The following is a 27,303-nucleotide window of genomic DNA, read 5'->3' on the forward strand; positions in this document are numbered from 1 at the left end:
TTTTGGAAACCGAGTCCAGAGACGAGGGCATCCCGGAGTAGGAGTTTATGCGGTTTGGGTAAGTAACAGTTTTAACTCTAGCTTTGAGTGTATAAACCCATAGTATTTGATATCATGTGATTGTTTGGAGGTGATACCCATGCTAGGTGACGAGCGTGTGGGTGTATACCTCGAGGTATTGAGACTTGGTCCGTCCCGTGAGGCTACGAGGCCTAATAAATATTATCTGTGGTTATGTGTTTACTTGTTGTTGAACTTGTTTGCCTTCATGTTAGAGATCATGCTTAGGCTTTATTCATGCTCATATTATTTGTACTCAGTCATAGAAATTATTGTACATGTTTACCTCAGTCTCTATTATTTGCTAATATGATGTGATACTTGATGTGGACTATGTTCCCTTATTTGTTGATGATGGTGAGGCTAGTGAGGTACGTGATTGAGTAGGGCCAAGGGCCTGTTTGTGAGGATATTAATACCATAGCGTTTGAGTTGTCCGCGTAGCACGTAAGTTGACCGTACGGAACCAGGTATTGATATGGTAGCACGTGAGTTGTCCGTGCTTAGCGCTTGGGTTTTGGGAGCCCCTTCGGAGTCTATACAAACCCCCTGGTAAGCGCAGAGTGTTGAGTTTTTTGAGTGTATTGAGTGTTGAGTGTGAGTGATGAGTGATGGAGTGACAATGCTGTGAGGTTGCATTTACTTTTGCTATTGCTGCATTTATCTGTTAAATTCTTTGTGGCATTTATTGAGTTATGGAATTTACCTATTTATTTCTATTAATTTTTAAATTGTGAAAATAAATAATTGGACTATTTTACTTAGCTCGTCACTACTGCTCAGTTCCTTAGTTATTTCTGTTACTACTGAGGTGGTTATACTCATACTACACCCTGCACTTTATGTGCAGATCTAGGTGAGTTAGAGCGTGGCGATCGTTGATTTCAGGCCGACTATCTGTGGAGATTACAAGGTAGCTACCAGCATCTGCAGGACCTTGTTACTCCTCTTGTTATTTCTTCTTTTGGACAGTTAGATAGTTTATATATCTTAGTTTATAGTTTTAGACGCTCATGACTTAGTGACACGCTGATGTTTGGGACTCGTTTCCGTATTTTTCTATATTATATTTAGAGTTGATTTAGTTTATGAAAAAAATTAAATGTTGAAATGTTTTATTAATTTCGTATAATCGGTTTAGTAGTAATATTTTGGGAAGTAGGCTTGCCTTGTAACACGATAGGCGCCATCACGACCATGGTTAGATTTTGGGTCGTGACAAGTTGGTATCAGAGCCTAGGTTACACAGGTCTCACGAGTCATGAAAGAGTTTGTAGAGTCTTGCGGATCGGTACAGAGACGTTTGTACTTATCTTCGAGAGGCTGCAGAACTTTTCGGAAAATTTTACCTTCTTGAATTCTTATCGTGCAGTATTGATTCAGCTTGAAGTGTAACTCTTTGAATTCCTTTCACGCATTCATATGCGCACATGAGCACTCAGTATCCATTGTGCCTCGATGGATTGTGATTCCCTAGATGAGGTGCAAGATGTGATTTATGTGTGTTGATGTTGGGCCAGTCTGGAGGACTTGATGTCGGGTTTTGACTGTAGCTTGAGCACTGAGGAGTTGAATGTGCGGCTGCGTGCTTGTGGACTTATATGTCCAGTAGTTTCCCTATTAGTGGGATTTGTGATTTGATGGCTATGTGGAGAGTATGATTTGACTGCGAGATTGTGTTTGGATTGATCGAATGTGACGAGAAGGGTTTACTTGAGATGTAGCAAGGATTAATGGGTGTTTGATTTATGACTTGATATAGCTTGTTCAGGCTCTGTCTAATAAGAGGTTTATTACCAGCATTTGGTTGTTTTGGGCAACTACTATGATTAGAAATCATCGTTGTAACTGTTTGAATTATGTGTTATATCATGTGATTTCAGGTATATTTTAGACTCGTTCGAGGACGAACGTTTGTTTAAGAGGGGGAGGATGTAACGACCCGGTCGTTCATTCTGAGAGTTATAGCCCCGTTTCCCCCATTTCTATTTCTTTATGTGTTGTTCATCTGTGTTGAGTTGTATCGAGTTGGTAGGTTTGGGTTCGGAGTAATTTTGGAGTGAAATGATCACTTAGTCTCTTAGTTAGAAAGCTAAATTAGAAAAGTCAATCGGAAGTTGACTTATAAGTAAACAAATTCGGATTTGGATTTTTATGATTCGATTAGCTTCGTTGGGTGGTTTTAGACTTAGAAGTGTGTTAGGGATGTAATTTGGAGATCCATGGTAGAATTAGGCTTAAATTGGCGAAAGTTAGAAGTTTAGAAGTTTTTAGGCTTGAATCCGAGGTTGATTTGGTATTTTGATGTTGTTTTGGGTGTTCCGGAGGTTCGACTAAGTTCTGGCAGTGATACATAACTTGTCGGAATTATTGGTTGAGGTCCCGAGGTCCTCGGGTGAATTTTGGATATGTTTGGGTTGTGTTGCGCTCGTTTTTCTTATGTTTCGATGTCGTTTCTGCAAGTATAAATGATATCATATTGAATAAATGAGCTATGATTTCTTTTTTAATTGAAGAATTAGATCTGTATCTTAATTACGGACCCATAGCAAAAAGAATTATTAAATTTGGACATCGTATAAGGATTTTATGGTCATTTTACTAAGAATTAGATTGCCAAATTTTTTCAGTTTAATTACGAAATTGCCACTGGTGACGTATTTTAAAATCTGCACTATTTGCAAATATTAAAACCTAGAAATCTCATTCATTATAAGGTCAAATTGAGTGATTCAAAAGCTTAACTTGACTAGAATTTCAAAAGGAATCCATTAAAGTCATAAAATATGAGTTTTAGGATCGTTTGGCACGAGAAACGAGACAAAATAGCTGGCAGAAAAATATATAAAACTAGGGTTTGTTCATTCGGTCATATTTTGAGTTGCGAAGCTCAGATTTGAGCGATTTTTACCATAGGGATTGGGGTAAGTGTTCTTTACTCGGTTTTGGTTATATTTCATGAATCCATCGTTGCTTTTGGGATTTAATTGATGATTTCAAAGTGAAATTGAAGGAGTTAGGGTTTGAGTTTTGGAGAGTTTTATGTGAGGATTTGAGGGACCAAACGGAATCCGATTTTGATAAATTTTATATGGTTAGACTCGGGATAGAACGAGATTTATGATTCTGCCATTTTTGACTGATTCCAAGATGTGGGCCCGGGGGCCGGATTTTGGCCGATTTCGGATCTTTGGCATATTTTGTAGTTTTTATTGTGGAATTCTATTCTTTAGCACATGGTGATGGTATTAGTCTGATTATGGTTAGATTTGGAGCTTTTGGATACCGAGTCCAGAGACGAGGGCATCCCGGAGTAGGAGTTTATGTGGTTTGGGTAATTAACAGTTTTAACTCTAGCTTTGAGTGTATAAACCCATAGAATTTGATATCATGTGATTGTTTGGAGGTGATACCCATGCTAGGTGACGAGCGTGTGGGTGTATACCTCGAGGGATTGAGACTTGGTCCGTCCCGTGAGGCTACGAGGCCTAATAACTATTATCTGTGGTTATGTGTTTACTTGTTGTTGAACTTGTTTGCCTTCATGTTAGAGATCATGCTTAGGCTTTATTCATGCTCATATTATTTGTACTCAGTCATAGAAATTATTGTACATATTTACCTCAGTCTCTATTATTTGCTAATATGATGTGATACTTGATGTGGACTGTGTTCCCTTATTTGTTGATGATGGTGAGGCTAGTGAGGTACATGATTGAGTAGGGCCGAGGGCCTGTTTGTGAGGATATTAATACCATAGCACTTGAGTTGTCCGCGTAGCACGTAAGTTGACCGTGCGGAACCAGGTATTGATATGGTAGCACGTGAGTTGTCCGTGCTTAGCGCTTGGGTTTTGGGAGCCCCTTCGGAGTCTGTACATACCCCTTGGTAAGCGCAGAGTGTTTAGTTTTTTGAGTGTATTGAGTGTTGAGTGTGAGTGATGAGTGATGGAGTGACAATGCTGTGAGGTTGCATTTATTTTTGCTATTGCTGCATTTATCTTTTAAATTCTTTGTGGCATTTATTGAGTTATGGAATTTACCTATTTATTTCTATTAATTTTTAAATTGTGAAAATAAATAATTGGACTATTTTACTTAACTCGTCACTACTGCTCAGTTCCTTAGTTATTTCTGTTACTACTGAGGTGGTTATACTCATACTACACCCTGCACTTTATGTGCAGATCTAGGTGAGTTAGAGCGTGGCGATCGTTGATTTCAGGCCGACTATCTGTGGAGATTACAAGGTAGCTACCAGCATCTGCAGGACCTTGTTACTCCTCTTGTTATTTCTTCTTTTGGACAGTTAGATAGTTTATATATCTTAGTTTATAGTTTTAGACGCTCATGACTTAGTGACACGCTGATGTTTGGGACTCGTTTCCGTATTTTTCTATATTATATTTAGAGTTGATTTAGTTTATGAAAAAATTTAAATGTTGAAATGTTTTATTAATTTCGTATAATCGGTTTAGTAGTAATATTTTGGGAAGTAGGCTTGCCTTGTAACACGATAGGTGCCATCACGACCATGGTTAGATTTTGGGTCGTGACAGTAGTAGTATTAATCAAGTCAATTATCAACAAGCTCCATCCATTGTTTATTTGATTCCATGACCTTAGAAGGTATATAAATATTAGATTTAAAAGAAAAGGATAACAGAAGTGTCTAACATAAATTATCCTTGTTCAACTAATGCACACAAGAGAACTGAGCACAATTCTAGTTCACGAACCACATTATATTGTAGATGAAAACTAAACAATTAAATGAGCCATCACACTGATTATCAAGTTCCTTTCTTTTATAATCCTTTTTCTTGTGTAACTACAACACCATAACAGAGAAAAGAAAAGAAAAAAGATACAGTTACAGTAGCCACAAGTTGAGCACATCCCTTTAAGTTCCATTTATCTTTCTTAACAGGGGAAGTTAAGAGCAAGATCATCAACTGATATATGCCTATAAAAAGAAAATTCAACATCAAACGATATATGCAAATTCAATCAAGATGAAAGACATCCAATACATGTTGCGTGCACAAGTCATCGACCATTCTTAGACTCCTATTATACTGAACATTGGATAGTACGGTAATAATGCATATAAATTCATGACTACAACGATGGCAACTAGCTGCAGCTATAGGTCAAGCAACAGGAGAACCAAGTTCTAATAATATTTACCAAGTATTTTGTTGCCTACCAAAATACTGTTAAAAAGGTCATTGCTATAGTCGTGAACTACTTGAGAAAGAAAAAGCTCAATCTAAAGTTTCTAACGGGACTAAAATGTTCAACCAATACAACTATTTATAAGAAAAATCAGAACAAATAAAAGTACACAATAAATTGAACACACGACATATCGTTAGCCCTTCAACCAAGTCTCCATACAACTTTTTAAATGCAACCCGACAGTGAAAACTTCAACCCTTGAAGACCTCCTCAATCTTTGCCCTTCAACCCAATATATACTCACATAACAACAATCAGTATTCAAACAAACAAAGAAATCTTATCGCAGAACCTCGGTCATAAAGAAAGAAAAGAAAAGCAAAATGGGTTACCTTTCTGAAGTTTACGTGGTGTTAAACAAGAATTCTTTTTAGCTACTACTACTTATAGGCCAAGATCAGAACAACAGAAGCACAAAATCAGTAGTAAAACAGGGTTGTGTAAGTAGTGGAGATCGGAATCTGGTGGCTGAAGTTTGGGATTTGAGTGACCAGCGGTTGAAATTGGGGATTTGAGCGAGAGAGAAGAACGGCTGCAATTTGGGATTTTTGTTGGGTTTAGGTCTTTAGTGATTTTTGCTGGAAGTTTATACGCAGGAGTTCCATAATTCAGCATACTATGCTGAAATTTTTCAAGTTTCAGCTAAAATAGTGGATATTTTTAAATAACTTTACAAATGCTGGTTATTTTTCGATTACTAGTCCGAAAACTAGCTAGCCCTTGCTATTTTCACCTGATAAGGAGTTAGTCTAAAACGGCCTTAGTCTAAAACGGACACTGGCCGTTTTAACTCAATATATCCAAACGGAAGTATCTTGTGCATGTTATAAATAGTCAACTGATTAGGAGGTCCTGATATTCCATTGATCTTCAGAGAGCAAAACGAAGTAGCAAATCTTCTGGGCAAAGCAATGCATTTGGCGAAAAGATATTAAAGGAGTTTCTTGTACTCCGTCACTTCATTTCCTTTCTTACTGCATTTTTAGAATACCTCAACTCTTAAAACTCCAGCAATATCCTTGAGGTGCGTTTACCACCATTATAACTCCCGTCTTAAACACCAACAACTCCACAGCTATGCTCATCTAATGAGTGATATGTTATTGCATGCAGTTTGTAACTTTGAAGCCTAAGTTTTAAACATGAAAGTGGCAGTGGTTGGGGCAGGGATAAGTGGACTGGTTTCTGCATATGAATTGGCAAAATCTGGTGTGAAAGTTGTGGTTTATGGGAAGGAGGATTATCTCGGCGGCCACGCCAAGACTGTCACTGTCGACGACGACGACGTTGATCTTGACCTTGGTTTTATGGTCTTCAATCGGGTAAGTACTTTTTAAAACGTTTGGCCAAGTAGTTTTTAAATTTATTAGGCAAAAACCAAATTACCAAAATTACATATTTTAAAATACGTAGATTTTGTAAGTTTGACCAAACAGGTGTACCTACACTATGTCAAGGCGGTCAAGCGAACACAAAAAATTATATACGAGTATATATTTTTGAATACCTTTAATAAAGCAGAGTAAGGCAACCCAAAGTGAGCTCTTGTTTAGGAGTTCAAACCGCGTAAAAACAAACAACTAATTTTAAAAGTAGTTTTTAAATTTAAAGTTATTTTTTAAATAAATTTTATAATTTAAAAGTCAAGCTCTATAAAAATTTCTTCAACAAAGCTCTCTACATACTACAATTCCTCTCGGCTCTTTTTTTCATTTGGTTTTATGTTTACTTTATCATTAAAATTTCTATTGTTATCTTATTATGTTATTACAAGTGTTTTTTTATTGTTTAGCTAAATGTAGTATGTTTCACTAAAAAAAAATTGGTGTACCCGTTTACCTAAAAAGAATTATTGACTTCTTCAAAGTAACTCCTTCCAATAAAACAAAGCTCCCCCTCTTTTATCCATGGAAAAATCTTTCCTTTACAACTTGTTTGGATGGTTGTTAGTTATTGTATTGTATCGTATTGTTACTTTAAATACAATGTTTGTTTTGATTGTTACTTAAATTTTATCGTATCGTATCGTTAAATCCGTCGTTACGTAACGATAAAATGTGCCACTTTATGTAACGATCGATTATGTGTGATCGCGTCGTTACTGTTGCGGAAGCCAAATGTATAGAGTGTGAATAAGTCACAACTACTATACCAAAAATTATGACAGCCACCAAATAATAAATAAGACAATAAAGCAACAATAAAGGGAACACCAGAATTTACGAGGTTCGGCTAATTTTGCCTACTCCTCGGACACAACCAAATATTTTATTCCACTCCAAAAATACAAGTGAAATAATACTAAAGAGAGAAGATACAAATGCCTTAAACAGATGAGAAGGCAAATGAGAGGTGTTTTTAAATCCTAAACATTAGGCCTTCTTTTATAGGGGGAAAATCCCCCCCAAACTTAACTCCCAACCGATGTGGGACTTTGGCATTTTGCCAAACTTCAACAAATCTCCACCTTGGCAAAATTCCACATTTTCAATTCTCTCTCAATAACAAATTTTGGTTGTGTCTTCATCTTCAATCTTCAGTGTTCAACAATGTTGATCAAATCCAAACAATGTTGAAACTTGATCGCAGTCACCACCTTAGTTAGCATATCAGCAGGATTCTCCGTAGTATGAATTTTCTTCACTGTGACTCCTCCTTCTTCTATGATTTCTCGTACGAAATGATACCGAACATCAATATGCTTCGTCCTTGCATGATAAACTTGGTTCTTCGCTAATTGAATAGCACTTTGACTATCACAAAAAATTGTGATACCTTTTTGTTCAACACCAAGCTCCTTTAGCAATCCTTGAAGCCAAATTGCCTCCTTCACAGCCTCTGTAATAGCCATGTACTCTGTCTCTGTTGTAGACAAAGCAACTGTTGACTGCAAAGTAGACTTCCAACTAACTCGTGCTTTTGCAAAAGTAAACACATAACCAGTATTTGATCTTCGTTTGTCCAGATCACCCGCAAAATCTGAGTCACAATATCCAACTACAGACTGATTGTATTCCTGCTCAAAAACTAACCCAATATCTACAGTATTATGAATATACCGTAGAATCCACTTCACAGCTTGCCAATGCTCCTTCCCTGGATTGTGCATATATCTGCTAATAACTCCAACAGCTTGTGAAATGCCAGGCCTTGTGCAACCATTGCATACATCAAGCTACCAACAACATTTGCGTATGGTACCTTTGACATATACTCTCGTTCAGCTTCATCCATTGGCGACATAGTAGTACTTAGCTTAAAATGGGGAGCAAGTGGAGTACTAACTGGCTTAGTCTTGTCATCTATGCCAAAACGTTGTAGTACTCTCTTCAAATATTCTTTCTGAGATAAACAGAGTTTCTTTGAACGTCTATCTCTAATTATCTCCATGCCAAGAATTTTCTTTGCCTCACCCAGATCCTTCATCTCGAACTCCTTCTTCAGTTGAATCTTCAACTTATCAATTTCTTCCAAATTCTTGGAAGCTATCAACATATCATCAACATATAGGAGAAGATATACAAAGGAACCATCTTTAAGCTTGTGCAAATACACACAATGATCGTATTTGCTTCTCTTGTACCCTTGCCGCAACATAAACTCGTCAAATCGCTTGTACCATTGTCAAGAAGATTGTTTCAATCCGTACAATGATTTTTCAAGTTTGCACACCATATTTTCTTTTCCAGCAACTTTGAATCCTTCTGGCTGAGTCATGTAGATTTCCTCCTCCAAGTTTCCATGTAAAAACGCAGTTTTTACATCCATCTGAACTAGTTCCAAATCCAATTGTGCTACCAAAGCCAACATAATTCTAATGGAGGAATGTTTTACAACTGGAGAAAACACTTCATTGTAATCAATTCCCTCCTTTTGAGCATATCCTTTGGCCACCAATCTTGCTTTGTAGCGAACATCTACTTGGTTAGGAAATCCTTCCTTCTTTGCAAATACCCATTTGCACCCAATTGCTTTCTTTCCCTTCGGGAGATTGGCCAATCTCCATGTATGATTCTGATGAAGGGACTGTATTTCATCATTCATGGCAATCCTCCACTTATCTTCTTCTGAACTTTGGACAACGTCTTTATAAGTAGTAGGAACATTATCAGCTACAATTGAGGTTGCATAAGCAACCGTCTCTATGAGACGAACAAGTTTCGTTATTGTTCTTTTTGGCCTGCTGGTTGCTATTGATTCAAGTTGTTGTTGAGGTTCCTGAGTTGGAATCTCCTCTACTGGCTCTCCTTCTAGAGGGTAATCTTCATTTGTTTCCTCCTCTGCTTCTTGTGTAGGAAAAATAAATTTTCCCTCAAACTCCACCTGCTTAGAAGCACCTTCATTTTGTTTGGTATCTTCTGTTACCTTTTTTACCATAGCAGATTCATCAAAGGTAACATCCCTGCTGAATATTACTTTCTTTTTCATAGGATACCATAAGCGATATCCTTTGACTCCAGAAGTAATTCCCATAAAAATAGCCTTCTTTGCCCTTGGATCCAATTTTGACTCTGTCACATGATAATATGCAGTTGAGCCAAACACGTGCAAAGAGTCATAATCTACAGCAGACTTTCCATACCATTTTTCAAATGGTGTCGTGCCATCAATAGAAGCAGATGGTAAGCGATTAATGAGGTGGCATGCATATGTAACTGCCTCAGCCCAAAATTCTTTGCCCAAGCCGGCATTGGACAACATACATCGTACCTTCTCCAGCAAGGTCCGGTTCATTCGTTCTGCCACTCCATTCTGTTGTGGTGTATGTCTAACAGTGAAGTGTCGGACGATGCCATCATATTCACAGACCTTATTGAAATGATCATTTTTGTATTCACCTCCATTGTCTGTGCGAATACACTTGATCCTCTTGCCTGTTTGATTCTCCACCATCGTCTTCCATTTGAGAAAAATTCTCAACACTTCATCTTTGCTCTTCATTGTATACACCCATACTCTTCGGGAAAAATCATCAACAAAAGTTACAAAATAGTGCTTCCCACCCAATGAAGGTGTTTTGGAAGGACCCCAAACATCAGAGTGTACATAATCCAAAATGTCTTTAGTATTATGGATCGCTATACCAAATTTAACCATTGTCTGTTTCCCTTTAACACAATGCTCACAAAACTCCAAGTTGCAAGCCTTGACTCCTTTTAACAATCCTTGATCTGATAGAGTTTTTAAGGATTTTCCTCCAGCATGTCCCAAGCGCATGTGCCATAGCTTGGTTGCTTCTGCCTCTTTGTCGTCACTGGATGTCACTGTCGCTGTCCCAATAACTGTACTGCCACGATAGCGGTACATATTATTATTCTTCCGATTAGCCTTCATTACCACTAGTGCACCGGAGCATACTCTCATCACTCCATTTTTTGCAATGATTTTGAACCCTTTTGATTCAAGGGCTCCCACAGAGATTAGATTCTTCTTCAAATCTGGTACATATCGAACATCTGTTAATGTTCTGATCATTCCATCGTGGTTCCTTAATCGTATTGAACCAATACCATATGAGGTAAGAGGCTGTTATCCGCTATGTGAATAATTCCATATTCTCCTTCTTGAAAATCCACGAACCAGTCCCTGTTGGGACACATATGATAGCTACAAGCCGAGTCCATCAACCATATGTCTGATGATGTTGATGACTCTGTTGTAACTAATGAGAAGTCTGAATCATCACAATCAGCTACATTTGAATCCATAATGGCCTTTCCATTATTATATTTGGCCTTATTCTTCAACTTCGGACAGTCTTTCTTCCAGTGCCCTTTTTCTCGACAAAAGGCACATTCATCTTTGCTGGGTCTGGATCTTGACTTGGATCTTCCCTTCTTTGTCCTCGTTTGATTTTGAGGATGACCCCTCACAAATAGTGCTTCTCCTTCTCCGCCCTTCTGTTTTTCTCGCTTTCTTTGTTCATAGCTGTACAAAGCTGAACAAACTTCTCTGAGAGAAACTTCGTCATTTCCATGGAGTAGAGTAGTTTCAAGGTGCCCGTACTCATCAGGAAGTGACGCCAATAACATCAAGGACAAGTCACCATCATCATAAGTTGTATCCATATTTTGCAAATCTGTGACCAACTTATTGAAACTGGTGATATGTTCATTCATCGTGGTACCAGGAACATAGGTGAAGTGAAACAGTCTCTTCTTCATGTACAATTTATTTTGACTGTTTTTCTTCAAAAATTTATCCTCCAGTGCTTTCCATAATTTACTTGCAGAAGTTTCCTTTGTGTATGGATATTTCTGCTCTCTATCAAGGTAGGATCGAATGTTACCGCAAGCAACACGGTTGATAATTCTCCAATCTTCTTCTCCAATAACATCTGGTTTCTTTTCTTCAATGGCCAGATCTAGCCCTTGTTGAAAAAGGACATCTAGAACCTCGCCTTGCCACATCCCAAAATGTCCGGACCCGTCAAATATCTCTACCGCAAATTTCGCATTTGACACAATTCTTGTCATAAGCGAAGATGCCAATGATGACGTGTTGTTGACACTTGATGTAGATTCTTCTTGTTTATTGTCTCCCATATTTGACACAAATATTATTTAATAGCTGACGACACAAATCAAGATTATTTCCTTTCTGATGTAGAAGATCAGACTAAGCTGCAACCACAGAGCATACTCAGACAGAACCTTGACTCAGTTACCAAGATAAATCTTTTCTGATGTGGAAGATCAGACTATGCTGCAACCACAGAGCATACTTAGACAGTACCTTGGCTCTGATACCAATTGTTGCGGAAGCCAAATGTATAGAGTGTGAATAAGTCACAACTACTATACCAAAAATTATGACAGCCACCAAATAATAAATAAGACAATAAAGCAACAATAAAGGGAACACCAGAATTTACGAGGTTCGGCTAATTTTGCCTACTCCTCGGACACAACCAAATATTTTATTCCACTCCAAAAATACAAGTGAAATAATACTAAAGAGAGAAGATACAAATGCCTTAAACAGATGAGAAGACAAATGAGAGGTGTTTTTAAATCCTAAACATTAGACCTTCTTTTATAGGGGGAAACCCCCCCCCCCCAAACTTAACTCCCAACCGATGTGGGACTTTGGCATTTTTCCAAACTTCAACAGTTACCTTGTCCTTTTCTCTTAATCTCACCCTTCATTATTATTAAATAATTTTATTTTATCATTTACCCTACATTTTTATATACCGTATCATAATTTTTCTTTATAATATTGCAAGTTTATTCATCATATTACTGGTGCATGATAACATGAAACGACGGCAAAACGACACAATCCATCCAAACATTATATTCATCAAACTATACAGTACAGTACAATACAATACGATACGACGTTATGAAACCATATAAAACAACCATCCAAACAAGCTGTTAGTAAACGAAGAGACTTGTGAAATGAGAGTCAAATCCCGAATCTTTCCTTTAAATTGTCTCCACCATTGTTTCAACCCCAAAAAAGAAAAAGAATCCCTAAAGCTCTCTCTTCTCCAGCTCTGAAATATAGTCCCAATTTTTTTTAGCTCAGTTGTGTTGTGTTTTCTTCTTCGTCTCTCTCACATTAGTGTGAAGAACAGACACATCAGAATATAATAACCTATTATAAGACACACTTCAGACGAATTGACAAATTATGTTAATTTTAAGGGGTTATCTAAGTTGGATTAAAAAAACTGTTAATTTTATTGTAAGAAACAGGAAAAAAGAAGTGGGATTGCAAAACTAGTTGGCTAGTCAGCAAATAACCACTATAAACACCTCGGTAAAGGTTGAAAGCAGATAAATATACATTGCAAATGAACTTTTTCGGTGTGAAACTTGCTTTAGTCAAATTTCACTCCGAGAGGGGAAAGTTAGGCCATCGAAGCAGATGCGGATTCAGAATTTGAACTGTATGGATTCAGTTTTAGGGATTTTAGCATTGAACTATTATATCTTTAAATTTATGGGTTCAGACCTACAATTTGTTGAAATTTAATGAACTTTTATACATAAATCTATGCTCCTCCGCGTGGAAAGTTATGAGTTCGAATAAACTCGTGGCCGCTACTCTACATCCGCCCCGCACTAAAGGGCGGACGCATGAATTCAACATGTTAATGCTGAAATGATGTGTTTGACAGGTAACTTATCCAAACATGATGGAATTTTTTGAGTTCCTTGGAGTTGATATGGAGATAACTGATATGTCATTTTCGGTGAGCTTAGACCAAGGCCGTGGTTGCGAATGGGGTACCCGAAATGGAATCTCTAGTTTGTTTGCACAGAAGAGGAATGTCTTGAATCCATATTTTTGGCAAATTATTAGAGAAATTATCAAGTTCAAACAGGATGTCATAAGGTACCAATAACTTATTTGTCTTTAAATATGACTTGTTACAATTAGAAATTTAGAGCACAGAGTCTTCTTTGTTGATGCATTGGATTAAAATGGACTAGATCGTTCTGTTTTGTATGCTTTCTTTATATATGTGTCAAGGAAAGAGCTATCTTCAATGAAGTTTATTTCATCACGAATACATTTCTGATCGCATTGCAGTTACCTTGAAGCACTTGACAACAATCCTGACATTGATCGCAATGAAACAATAGGGCAATTTATTAAGTCAAATGGCTGTTCGGAATTATTTCTGAAGGCTTATCTGGTGAGTGGTGACACTGCTGATTGTCGTAGTTATTGATTTTGACAGGTGTATTATGCTTTTTGTTCACTCAACAAATTGTCCTTGCTATAAGCAATTTACTCATATGTTTCACAGATTCCAATATGTTCTTCAATCTGGTCCTGTCCCCTAGAAGGAGTAATGGGCTTTTCTGCTTATTCCATTCTTTCATTCTTTCGCGACCATCATCTTCTTCAGGTTCTTCCACTCATCAACTGTTCAATTAGATACTTTGTGTGTAGATTATACCCAATTGTTAAATGCGAGAGACTGAATTTGAATGCTTACATATATCATTTTATTATATTTGTGCCTAAGGGTGATTTTGTTTCTTTTTTTAAAGCTCTTTGGTCTCTCTCAGTTGCTCACTGTAAGATGGGGATCACACATATCTGTAAACAAGGTGAATTTTTATTCTTAGATACCGCAAAGTTCTTACTATTTCCCTGAGGAAAATTTCGGGCAATTACCAAATTTCACTTTCTTGCATGATATGTTAAGCATGTGTCATCCTTGAGAGTAATATGATGGGGGACATTGAATGCAGGTTAAGGAGGGGCTGGAGAAGAGAGGCTGCCAAATAAGAACTGGTTGTGAAGTAAATTCTGTATTGACAGATGAAGAAGGTCTAGTTTGGTTTTATTTTTGGCTTGTTGCAAGAGTTTGTTGTGCTGATTATTTTATCATAATAGTAGATGGGCGTATATCTGTTGGAAAACGGATAGGTTATTACCTAATGGCAATTTATTTAATGGAAAAGGCCTAAAAATGCCACTCAACTAACATAAATGGCCTATCTATGCCATCCGTTAAAAGGTCGCCCTATTCATGTCACTAACGTTATACTTTTGGCCTATTTATGCCATTGTCTACTGACAGTTCCATTTTCTGGTTTTTAAATAATAAAAATCAATTTTTCGACCCCACTATTGCCACATTTCTTTATATTACTGGTTCTTCTTTACTTGACCCTACATTTCTTTTAACCCTGATTATTTATAACTAACCATGCCCAACCGGATAACATCCAACCATCTTTTAACCCAAGCCCTAATTCCTTGTCACGACCCAAAATCCAACTAGTCGTGATGACACCTAACCCAACTCGCTAGTTAAACCAATTAACAACTATCCTATTTTATGAGATTTTTTTAGACAAATATATGATAAAATAGCTGAACTTTAATACTTTTCCTAAGGACTGGTAGTACAAATCATGAACTTTTAAGATTTTGATTTTTACAAACTAAATTGAAATAAACACCATATCGGTTTCAAATAAATACAAATCACTGAACAATGATCTTATCAGGTCGTGCCAAGGAATTAGGAGTTGGTTTCTAGCTTGTTGATTTGTACAAGAACATGTGTTACTTAGTTTATACTCATTTTAATTTATGATATTTTTTCAAGAGAAAAAGATCTAGATAGAGTTAATTTGTTGCTTATCTAGGGAAAAAGCTTCAGTGAGCTGTATTATGTTACGAACTACTCGTGATTCTAACTGTGAAAGGAAGAAGCGTTGCAGGTTGTACCATAGATTGCAATGATGGCGCCAAAGAAGTATATGATGGATGCATAATGGCAACACATGCTCCGTACACTCTGAGAATGTTAGGGAAAGAGGCAACATATGATGAAACAAGAATACTGGGTGCATTCCAGTATGTCTATAGGTACTTTCAACTCCTTTATTTGAACACCTTGGACTTGTTTTCTCTTTAAATTTACGTTATATTTTTTTCGAAAAATTCATCCATAAATTGACATCAGTAATGTGGTTTATCTTCCTCTAAAAAAGGTAATAAATGCATAGTCATGCCAGCATTTGTATTTTCTGTTACCAGATGAGCCCTATTTTGTGCTTTAGTGAAGTTCAGTTAAAATGCATGTTCGAATTTAAGAGGTTCATCTTATTGAGAAATTCGTTTTAACTTATTTCTCTTGCTGATGCTGCCTGGTTTGAGAAATTCGTTTTAACTTATGTCATCTTGATTGAACCATATTCAAGATATATGATGTCTAAATGTAAAATCATTTTTTCTTCCTCTATGACAGCGATATTTTCCTTCATCATGACAAAATATTCCTGCCTCGCGACCAATCTGCATGGAGTGGTTTGAACTTTCTTGGAACTACGAATAATAGAGGATGCATGACATATTGGCTCAATGTAATCCAGGTGTGTTATGGAATACAAGGATTTATGACCTTGTAGAGAAATTAGAATATAATGTTCTTCAGTGGAGAGTCTTCTCTTTAATAACTGACCTCTTATTTTATGAGCTGTCTAAACTTACAGAATCTTGGTGACTCAAAGCTGCCTTATCTCGTAACCGTCGATCCTCCTCACACACCAGAGCATACATTGCTTAAGTGGACAACAGGCCACCCAGTCCCCTCAATTGCTACATCAAAAGCTTCACGTGAGCTAGATCAAATCCAAGGGAAGAGAGGAATATGGTTTTGTGGAGGATATCAAGGTATGAATCTCCTATTATGCAGAGCATGGACAGTTTTTTCAAGATAGATGTTCCTTTGTAACCTGTAATCCTGAAGAATTCCACCACTCACTATTGCTTTTTAAATCACTTGTAGTACCCACCATAGGAAACAATATAGTTTCTGTCTCCGGATCTTTTATAGTTCTCTCAGATAGTCCATGGAAATTGGATTTTATAAGTTTGAATCTGTTTTAAGAAATAATTTTGAGTCTTCACGAATAAGATCCGACTCCGTTTCTAGTTAGATAAAATAGCCCTGAGCCATCGAGACTAAGGGGACTAAACAAGCCGCCAAACTGTCTTTGCAAAGAGAACTTCATTCACTTTTTTTCTTTCCATTTCAACTTGATTCCTGTGAGTGAGCTCAACAACCTCGTGTCGTGGTTACTTCTTTTATTTGCGTAATGTTAAAGGAAAGCTACTGCTACTGCTTGTAGTTTGAGTTGTTCCAACTTTAGTCTTAGCTTCCCTCTAGTGCAAGACTTTATCATTGTTTCATTGCTTATTGATGTATATTTATTGCAATACTTCCAGGATATGGCTTCCATGAGGATGGACTAAAGGTAGTACTACTTTTGCTCAACAGATTTTGACTTGAAGTATCACCTTACTATGAAAACAATTTGAAGTGTTTTCCAGCTTTTGTTGTCCCTTTAATGTCATGTAGATGATTATCTACGTTTACTCCTCATCAGGTTGGTGTGGCTGCTGCACATGGCATGCTTAGAAGGAATTGTAGTATTCTGGACAACCCCAAGCACATAGTACCAACCTGGCCTGAAACAGGAGCACGCCTCATTGTTACAAGATTTTTCAGAAGTTTCATTAAAACGGGATGCATAATGTGAGTGATGATAGTTTCACCTTGTATTGCTTTAATCCCAAAATAGTGGCAGATACATATCTAACAACTTGTTTATTTCTATCTATCCTATTTCTTATCCCGAAAAGGGTCAAAATTGCCCAAAATAGTTATGTCTTGCATCGCGCTACAGATGCACCGGTCTGTAGGTGTGAAACTATATATGGTGAATGAAAGTGTTAAAAAGGAGTACGGTAGACCTAAAATTACATGTAAAAATGTTGTCTCGAATGACTTATAAATCTTTGGAATCATGCAACTTAACTAAAGGCAGGCACAATGGAGGAAAAATATCCATGTAGGTGATACTTACTAGTTAGGAATATGCTTTAAAAAATTACTTTTCTTATTATTGTTACTATTATTTATATATATTTACATTAATTTCAATGTAACTCTTATTTTATTTTGGCGTGATGAGATATGAGTTAAGCAACAAGTGAGGAGTCATATCGCCGACCCCATCTTTGTTTAAGAATGAGTCTTAGTAGTAGTAGTTGTTTCTTCTAAATGTTAAAGATATCTAGATAGTTACTTTATATTTTGCGATATACAGCTTGTTTGAAGAAGGAGGTACAGTATTCACCTTCCAAGGAACAGAGAGGAAATGCTCTCTGAAAGTTTCTCTTAGAATTCATAGTCCACAGTTTTACTGGAAGGTAAATTCAAATTCTCTTTTGTCTCCTTCATGTTATCAAGTGATAAATCCATACGGAAAAAACTAAATCCAAATCTTGACAAATTCTGTGATATAGATTGCAACTGAAGCTGACGTAGGCCTTGCTGATGCTTTTATTCATGGAGATTTCTGTTTTGTTGACAAGAATGAAGGTCTTCTTAATCTTATCATGGTGAGGAAATAAATAGATTCTTTGTAAATAGCATTTGGTTGGTACTTAGCTTCCTGAATTCTTTTACAGATACTTATTGCCAACACAGATTTGAAAGCGTCTGTTACAAGGTCTAGTAAGAAAAGGTAATAGTTTATCCTCAAGTTGAAATAAAGAAACATAAACTTCTGTTCATATGTTAAAGTTTTTCATCACTTTTCATGGCTCTAGAGGCTGGTGGACACCATTGTTTTTTACAGCAGCACTGTCATCTGCAAAATACTTCATTCGACATATTTTGAATCAAAACACCCTAACTCAAGCTCGACGGAATATCTCCCATCATTATGACCTGGTAAATAACTTGTGTGTATTATATCACCCAAAGTATGTAGGGGATATCAAAGATCAGCAGTGAAATTGAAGTACTCAATCCTGCGAGTATTTTTTGCCAGTTACAGTAGATTTATCACTTCCATTTTCCTACAATTTTCTTGTCTAATAAGCATTGTTTTATTGATGTTTTGTTCAGAGTAATGAACTCTTTTCACTCTTTCTGGATGAGACAATGACATATTCATGTGCAATATTCAAGGTTAGCTCTCAAATTTTTAAATCCTTGCCACTTTTTTTTTTGTCTTCGTATGTTGAGCTACATTTTCTTTCATAATTTTTCTAGAGAAAGGATGAAGGCCTAAAAGATGCACAGCTGAGAAAGATTTCCGTTCTCATTAAAAAGGTAAGTGATCAACTATGTAAAAAGCTCTCTTGTTTCAACATAGATTTCAATCATAATTTGATTTTGCTTCTATTCTATTTAGGCAAAAATTAGCAAGGAACATCACATTTTAGAGATAGGATTTGGTTGGGGAAGTTTTGCCGTGGAAGTTGTCAAGCAAACAGGGTGTAAATATACTGGTATAACTCTCTCCGAGAAGCAACTGGAATATGCACAGTTAATAGTTGAGCAAGCAGGCCTTCAGGTATAAATTGTACTTACAATGTTGAAGATCAAAATTTGTCTTTATATGTTGAAGATTTGAAGAATAAAATGCTTTTTTATATGTTGTATTCCCACATTTGTCTTTATATGTTACATTCCCAAATCCGAGCAACTTTAAATCTACGGTTATCTATTAATATTCAATTCAATGAAATTTTTTCACAGGATCAAATTACATTTCTCCTATGTGACTATCGTCAAATGCCAAATAAGGACAAATATCATAGGATTATATCAATGTGAGCTTTTATCCTCTATATCTTAACATATTGTATTACTCACTATATGTCGAGTCAGTGTTACAGTTGAACTAATTTCATTTTCAGTGGGATGATAGAACATGTTGGTCATGAGTTTATGGATTAATTCTTTACTTGTTGTGAGTCTTCATTGGCAGAAGACGGGCTTCTAGTTCTGCAGGTATTGATCCCTTAACACAGTCCACTTTGTTCACTTTTTCCCTTAAATTTCCTTCAATCTTCTGTCGCTCTTGTTTCTTTATGATGCTTTTCAAAATCGTTGGCTTTCCTTAGTTCGTTTCGATGCCAGATGAGAGGTATGACGAATACAGGTATAGCATGTTGAAGTTTGGCAAAATGCCAAAGTCCCACATCGGTTGGGAGTTAAGTTTGGGGGGGATTTTCCCCCTATAAAAGAAGGCCTAATGTTTAGGATTGAAACACACCTCTCATTTGCCTTCTCATCTATTTAAGGCATTTGTATCTTCTCTCTTTAGTATTATTTCACTTGTATTTTTGGAGTGGAATAAAATATTGGTTGTGTCCGAGGAGTAGGCAAGCCGAACCTCGTAAATTCTGGTGTTCCCTTTATTGTTGCTTTATTGTCTTATTTATTATTTGGTGGCTGTCATAATTTTTGGTATAGTAGTTGTGACTTATTCACACTATATACATTTGGCTTCCGCAACAATTGGTATCAGAGCCAAGGTATTGTCTTAGTATGCTCTGTGGTTGCAGCATAGTCTGATCTTCCACATCAGAAAAGATTTATCTTGGTAACTGTGTCAAGATTCTGCCTTAGTATGCTCTGTGGTTGCAGTTTAGTCTGATCTTCCACACCAGAAAGGAAATAATCTTGATTTGTGTCGTCAGCTATTAAATAATATTTGTGTCAAAGATGGGAGACAATAAACAAGAAGAATCTACATCAAGTGTCAACAATACGTCATCATTGGCATCTTCGCTTATGACAAGAATTGTGTCAAATGCGAAATTTGTGGTAGAAATATTTGACGGGTCCAGACATTTTGGGATGTGGCAAGGCGAGGTTCTAGATGTCCTTTTTCAACAAGGGCTAGATCTTGCTATTGAAGAAAAGAGACCAGATGCTATTGGAGAAGAAGATTGGAGAATTATCAATCGTGTTGCTTGCGGTACCATTCGATCATACCTTGCTAGAGAGCAGAAATAGTCATATACAAAGGAAACTTCTGCAAGTAAATTATGGAAAGCACTGGAGGATAAATTTTTGAAGAAAAACAGTCAAAATAAATTGTACATGAAGAAGAGACTGTTTCACTTCACCTATGTTCCTGGTACCACGATGAATGAACATATCACCAGTTTCAATAAGTTGGTCACAGATTTGCAAAATATGGATACAACTTATGATGATGGTGACTTGGCCTTGATGTTGTTGGCGTCACTTCCTGATGAGTACGAGCACCTTGAAACTACTCTACTCCATGGAAATGACGAAGTTTCTCTCAGAGAAGTTTGTTCGGCTTTGTACAACAATGAACAAAGAAAGCGAGAAAAACAGAAGGGCGGAGAAGGAGAAGCACTATTTGTGAGGGGTCATCCTCAAAATCAAACGAGGACAAAGAAGGGAAGATCCAAGTCAAGATCCAGACCCAGCAAAGATGAATGTGCCTTTTGTCGAGAAAAAAGGGCACTGGAAGAAAGACTGTCCGAAGTTGAAGAATAAAGCTAAATATAATAATGGAAAGGCCATTATGGATTCAAATGTAGCTGATTGTGATGATTCAGACTTCTCATTAGTTACAATAGAGTCATTAACATCATCAGACATATGGTTGATGGACTCGGCTTGTAGCCATCATATGTGTCCCAACAAGGACTGGTTTGTGGAATTTCAAGAAGGAGAATATGGAGTCATCCACACAGCGGATAACAACCCTCTTACCTCATATGGCATTGGTTCAATACGATTAAGGAACCATGATGGAATGATTAGAACATTGACAAGATATTCGATATGTACCGGATTTGAAGAAGAATCTCATCTCTGTGGGAGCCCTAGAATCAAAAAGGTTCAAAATCATTGCAGAAAATGGAGTGATGAGAGTATGCTCTGGTGCACTAGTGGTAATGAAGGCTAATCGGAAGAATAATAATATGTACTGCTATCGTGGCAGTACAGTTATTGGGACAACGATAGTGACATCCAGGGATGACAAAGAAGCAGAAGCAACCAAGCTATGACACATGCGCTTGGGACATGCTGGAGGAAAATCCTTGAAAACTCTATCAGATCAAGGATTGTTAAAAGGAGTAAAGGCTTGCAACTTGGAGTTTTGTGAGCATTGTGTTAAAGGGAAACAGACAAGGGTTAAATTGGGTACATCGATCCATAATACTAAAGGCATTTTGGATTATGTACACTCTGATGTTTGGGGTCCTTCCAAAACACCTTCATTGGGTGGGAAGCACTATTTTGTAACCTTTGTTGATGATTTTTCTCGAAGAGTGTGGGTGTATACAATGAAAAACAAAGATGAAGTGCTGGGAATTTTTCTCAAATGGAAGACGATGGTGGAGAATCAAACAGGCAGGAGGATCAAGTGTATTCGCACAGACAATGGAGGTGAATACAAAAATGATCATTTCAATAAGGTCTGTGAAAATGATGGCATCGTCTGACACTTCACTGTTAGACATACACCACAACAGAATGGAGTGGCAGAACGTATGAACCGGACCTTGCTGGAGAAGGTACGGTGTATGTTGTCCAATGCTGGCTTGAGCAAAGAATTTTGGGCTGAGGCAATTACATATGCATGCCACCTCATTAATCGTCTACCATCTGCTGCTATTGATGGCAAGACACCATTTGAAAAATGGTATGGAAAACCTACTGTAGATTATAACTCTTTGCACGTGTTTGGCTCAACTGCATATTATCATGTCATAGAGTCAAAATTGGATCCAAGGGCAAAGAAGGCTATTTTTATGGGAATTACTTCTGGAGTCAAAGGATATCGCTTATGGTGTCCTATGACAAAGAAAGTAATATTCAGCAGGGATGTTACCTTTGATGAATCTGCTATGGTAAATAAGGTAACAGAAGATACCAAACAAAATAAAGGCGCTTCTAAGCAGGTGGAGTTTGAGGGAAAATTTATTTTTCCTACACAAGAAGCAGAGGAGGAAACAAATGAAGATTACCCTCTGGAAGGAGAGCCAGTAGAGGAGATTCCAACTCAGGAACCTCAACAACAACTTGAATCAATAACAACCAGCAGGCCAAAAAGAACAATAACGAAACCTGTTCGTCTCATAGAGACGGTTGCTTGTGCAACCTCAATTGTAGCTGATGATGTTCTTACCACTTATAAAGTTGTTGTCCAAAGTTCAGAAGAAGATAAGTGGAGGATTGCCATGAATGATGAAATACAGTCCCCTCATCAGAATCATACATGGAGATTGGCCAATCTCCCGAAGGGAAGAAAGCAATTGGGTGCAAATGGGTATTTGCAAAGAAGGAAGGATTTCCTAACCAAGTAGATGTTCGCTACAAAGCAAGATTGGTGGCCAAAGGATATGCTCAAAAGGAGGGAATTGATTACAATGAAGTATTTTCTCCAGTTGTAAAACATTCCTCCATTAGAATTATGTTGGCTTTGGTAGCACAACTGGATTTGGAACTAGTTCAGATGGATGTAAAAGCTGCGTTTTTACATGGAAACTTGGAAGAGGAAATCTACATGACTCAGCCAGAAGGATTCAAAGTTGCTGGAAAAGAAAATATGGTGTGCAAACTTGAAAAATCGCTGTACGGATTGAAACAATATTCTAGACAATGGTACAAGCGATTTGACGAGTTTATGTTGCGGCAAGGGTACAAGAGAAGCAAATATGATCATTGTGTGTATTTGCACAAGCTTAAAGATGGTTCCTTTGTATATCTTCTCCTATATGTTGATGATATGTTGATAGCTTCCAAGAATTCGGAAGAAATTGATAAGTTGAAGATTTAACTGAAGAAGGAGTTCGAGATGAAGGATTTGGATGAGGCAAAGAAAATTCTTGGCATGGAGATAATTAGAGATAGACGTTCAAAGAAACTCTGTTTATCTCAAAAGGAATATTTGAAGAGAGTACTTCAACGTTTGGGCATAGATGACAAGACTAAGCCAGTTAGTACTCCACTTGCTTCCCATTTTAAGCTAAGTACTATTATGTCGCCAATGGATGAAGCTGAACGAGAGTATATGTCAAAGGTACCATACGCAAATGTTGTTGGTAGCTTGATATATGCAATAGTTTGCACAAGGCCTGACATTTCACAAGCTGTTGGAGTTATTAGCAGATATATGCACAATCCAGGGAAGGAGCATTGGCAAGCTGTGAAGTGGATTCTATGGTATATTCATAATACTGTAGATGTCGGGTTAGTTTTTGAGCAGGAAGACAATCAGTCTGTAGTTGGATATTATGACTCGGATTTTGCGGGTGATATGGATAAACGAAGATCAACTACTGGTTATGTGTTTACTTTTGCAAAGGCACCAGTTAGTTGGAAGTCTACTTTGCAGTCAACAGTTGCTTTGTCTACAACAGAGGCAGAGTACATGGCTATTACAGAGGCTGTGAAAGAGGCAATTTGGCTTCAAGGATTGCTAAAGGAGCTTGGTGTTGAACAAAAAGGTATCACAATTTTTTGTGATAGTCAAAGTGCTATTCAATTAGCGAAGAACCAAGTTTATCATGCAAGGACGAAGCATATTGATGTTCGGTATCATTTCGTACGAGAAATCATAGAAGAAGGAGGAGTCACAGTGAAGAAAATTCATACTACGGAAAATCCTGCTGATGTGCTAACTAAGGTGGTGACTGCGATCAAGTTTCAACATTGTTTGGATTTGATCAACATTGTTGAACACTGAAGATTGAAGATGAAGACACAACCAAAATTTGTTATTGAGAGAGAATTGAAAATGTGGAATTTTGCCAAGGTGGAGATTTGTTGAAGTTTGGCAAAATGCCAAAGTCCCACATCGGTTGGGAGTTAAGTTTGGGGGGATTTTCCCCCTATAAAAGAAGGCCTAATGTTTAGGATTGAAACACACCTCTCATTTGTCTTCTCATTTGTTTAAGGCATTTGTATCTTCTCTCTTTAGTATTATTTCACTTGTATTTTTGGAGTGGAATAAAATATTGGTTGTATCCGAGGAGAAGGCAAAATTAGCCGAACCTCGTAAATTCTGGTGTTCCCTTTATTGTTGCTTTATTGTCTTAATTATTATTTGGTGGCTGTCATAATTTTTGGTATAGTAGTTATGACTTATTCACACTATATACATTTGGCTTCCGCAACATAGCATAGGCTTCATAAAAGAGTATATATTCCCAGGAGGATGTTTGCCTGCACTAAGTCGAGTAACATCAGCCATGGCTGCTGCGTCCAAATTATGGTAAGGAAGAGTTCATTTTGTGATTTTTCACTGGCATCCTTATCTATGTTATTACTTGTTTCTTTCACTCCGGTTTCTGATTGCACCACTTAGTGTTAGTCTTGTATTATCGCTTCGGTTTTCCGATGATTTGCTTCTTGCTTCTTGCTTTTATCTTTCTTGAGCCGAGGGCCTACCAGAAACAGTCTCTTTGTCTTTCTATAGGTAGGGGCAAGGTTTGCGTACACACTACTCTCCCCAAGACCGAACTTGTGGGATTTCACTGGGTTTGTTGTTGTTGTTGCACTAGCGTCCTTGTCAATCTTTCAAAAGCATTTCTTTCTGAAAGCATTTGATAAATGATATAAATGCAGTGTAGTGCACCTGGAAGAGATAGGAATTCACTATTATCAGACGCTGAGATGTTGGCGGAAAAACTTCTTTGGAAAATCAGAGGTAGCAACTTTTCTATGCTGAGTTAAAACTGTCTTTTTTCATGAATCATTTAGTTTGCTGCTTGATCAGTTCTAAATGCTGATAGTTGGCCATTAATAACTTTGTCACTAGCTAAATTCGTGCTTTGGGATTCGATGACAAGTTCATCAGGACATGGGAGTACTACTTTGACTACTGTGCTGCTGGATTCAAAACACGCACAATAGGAGATTATCAGGTATGGCGATAAATCTTTGAAGACACTTAAAACCAATTAATTAATGTTGAATCATATTAACTACCTCACCTAAAATCTTCCGTTATTAGAGATGGTATGATTTTATTAACGTAATTGTATTTTCAACATGACTCTTCACACTCTTCACGAGAAGACTCTTTTTTCTTGTGAAGCATAGCTATTGAACTCGAACTTAGGAGCTCTGCTTTGCTACTATGTTGAATTATGTGAACTACTTCATATAAAAACTTAGTAAATAGAGAGGATACACTTTTATTTTTCCAATTTTTGAGAAGTAAAACAACTCAAAGGATTCTTCTGTTCTTGTAGATTGTATTCTCAAGGCCAGGCAATGTTGCAGCATTTGGTGATCCTTACAACAGTGCACCTTCAACTTATTAGAGTTTCTTTGTTTGGAATGTTGGAACTTCCTTCTGGAAAATAAATTAATTCCTCAGCACAACAAGAAAAAACTAATCAAGCCAATGTGTCATTGGTGTTCGGCTACATAATAAAAATACTTATAACATGGTGTGATATTGTTTGCTTTGGGAAAAGTTGCACGATCTTTCCCAAAAGGCATCACACCAATGTTGTGTCCATCACCTTATTGACTTATACTTTTGTGATCCTTTCGTACTGTATTCAGTAAACTCCTCTTTTAAGTTACCAATGAAAAGTTATTCAAGGAAGGAGAGATTATTAGTTGAAACTAATAAATTTTGTGTCCATTGGCTTATAAATTTTGGGGACGCGCATTTAATTGCCTTATAAAGTTTCATTGAAATATTGGCTTATAAATTTTGAGTGCGCGCATTTATTTATTAGGTGAAGCTAATAAATTCTACAGTTTTTTTAACCTAATTATTGTGTATTATTGGATTAATACACACGAGCAAAGCTAGAGTTCTAGTTGTATGTTTAAGAGATTATTAAGTAGGTGCATGTACGTACATCACCTTTAACATTTTACAATTTAAGTTGAGATGGTCAATGGTCACACACTCAAAATTAGTATCAAACCAGACATTAAATATGGGTTCGAGTCTCTTCGTCAAATAGAATTTTCAAATACTTAGCTTATGAAAAAGAATGAGGGGCACGTTAGCAACGCTAGGATATCATTTTCAAATTTAGTTAAGGTTTAAAAGTTTAGATGATTGTTGAGCACCTTAGCTCCTACATTCAAGTGTATTAGATCATTCGACTATTTAAAATTTATTATTACACATACACACACATACAACAAAGGACTAGATTAAAAGTGCAAACGATTAACCTATAAACACACATTGGGTTGCTCTAATGGTAAGCACCCTCCACTTCCAACCAAGAGGTTGTGAGTTCAAGCATGGGCGAAACTACGTAGCTCCAAGGGTGGTCGACCACCCTTCATAAAAAATTTACACGGTATATATAGGTAAAATATTAAATTTTAGTGGTATATAACATATATTGAACACCCTTTATTGGAGATTTCGAGTTTGAACACCCTAAATAAAATTTCTGGCTTCGCCACTGAGTTCGAGTCACCCCAAGAGCAAGGTGGAGAGTTCTTGGAGGGAAGGATGTCGAGGGTCTATTGGAAATAGCCTCTATACCCCAAGGTAGGGGTAAGGTCTGCGTACACACTACCCTCCCCAGAGTGAGATTATATACTAGGTTGTTGTTGTTGTTGTTGTTGTTGTTGTATCTAGTTCTTTGCCTTTACAATCTAGTTTGCATGGAAGTTTTCTTTTGCTAAGTATAAGAATCTATTTCATGTTAAAAAATAATTATTTTTAATTGAGTCCTTAAATTATTC

At 37.0% G+C, this 27,303-nt stretch overlaps 1 protein-coding gene across 4 annotated transcripts; it reads left to right on the top strand.

Moving 5' to 3' along the window:
- The first annotated feature begins 4,846 nt into the window (after nucleotides 1-4,846).
- Nucleotides 4,847-26,242, top strand: LOC142178961 (uncharacterized). 4 transcript variants are annotated; one of them, XM_075248784.1, is made up of 24 exons: nucleotides 4,847-6,622; nucleotides 13,432-13,649; nucleotides 13,848-13,953; nucleotides 14,068-14,169; nucleotides 14,315-14,374; nucleotides 14,519-14,597; nucleotides 15,500-15,647; nucleotides 16,030-16,153; nucleotides 16,274-16,454; nucleotides 17,010-17,038; nucleotides 17,171-17,319; nucleotides 17,894-17,996; nucleotides 18,093-18,188; nucleotides 18,258-18,313; nucleotides 18,399-18,522; nucleotides 18,700-18,762; nucleotides 18,847-18,906; nucleotides 18,989-19,122; nucleotides 19,336-19,409; nucleotides 19,497-19,590; nucleotides 24,787-24,847; nucleotides 25,201-25,282; nucleotides 25,394-25,499; nucleotides 25,830-26,242. In XM_075248784.1, exons 1-20 carry the CDS (start codon nucleotides 6,443-6,445, stop codon nucleotides 19,502-19,504), a joined length of 2,094 nt encoding a protein of 697 aa, XP_075104885.1. In that variant the 5' UTR covers nucleotides 4,847-6,442; the 3' UTR covers nucleotides 19,505-19,590; nucleotides 24,787-24,847; nucleotides 25,201-25,282; nucleotides 25,394-25,499; nucleotides 25,830-26,242. The 4 variants fall into 4 exon arrangements, with proteins under 4 accessions (XP_075104885.1, XP_075104884.1, XP_075104883.1 ...); XM_075248782.1 differs by having other exon boundaries at nucleotides 4,849-6,622; nucleotides 18,989-19,150; XM_075248781.1 differs by lacking the exon at nucleotides 24,787-24,847 and having other exon boundaries at nucleotides 4,849-6,324; nucleotides 6,414-6,622; nucleotides 18,989-19,150.
- Nucleotides 26,243-27,303: the final 1,061 nt, after the last annotated feature.

Source organism: Nicotiana tabacum, unplaced genomic scaffold, assembly GCF_000715075.1.
Source record: "Nicotiana tabacum cultivar K326 unplaced genomic scaffold, ASM71507v2 Un00095, whole genome shotgun sequence".
In the NCBI taxonomy this organism is placed as follows: Eukaryota; Viridiplantae; Streptophyta; class Magnoliopsida; order Solanales; family Solanaceae; genus Nicotiana; species Nicotiana tabacum.

What these genes read in the sequence shown, in the direction of transcription:
- LOC142178961 (XM_075248782.1), top strand. Translation starts at nt 6,443, where the DNA reads ATGAAAGTGGCAGTGGTTGGGGCAGGGATAAGTGGACTGGTTTCTGCA. An exon ending in TCCATGAGGATGGACTAAAG is followed by an intron (nt 17,039 to 17,170) that starts GTAGTACTACTT and finishes ACTCCTCATCAG; the next exon opens with GTTGGTGTGGCTGCTGCACA. An exon ending in TATCATAGGATTATATCAAT is followed by an intron (nt 19,410 to 19,496) that starts GTGAGCTTTTAT and finishes TTTCATTTTCAG; the next exon opens with TGGGATGATAGAACATGTTG.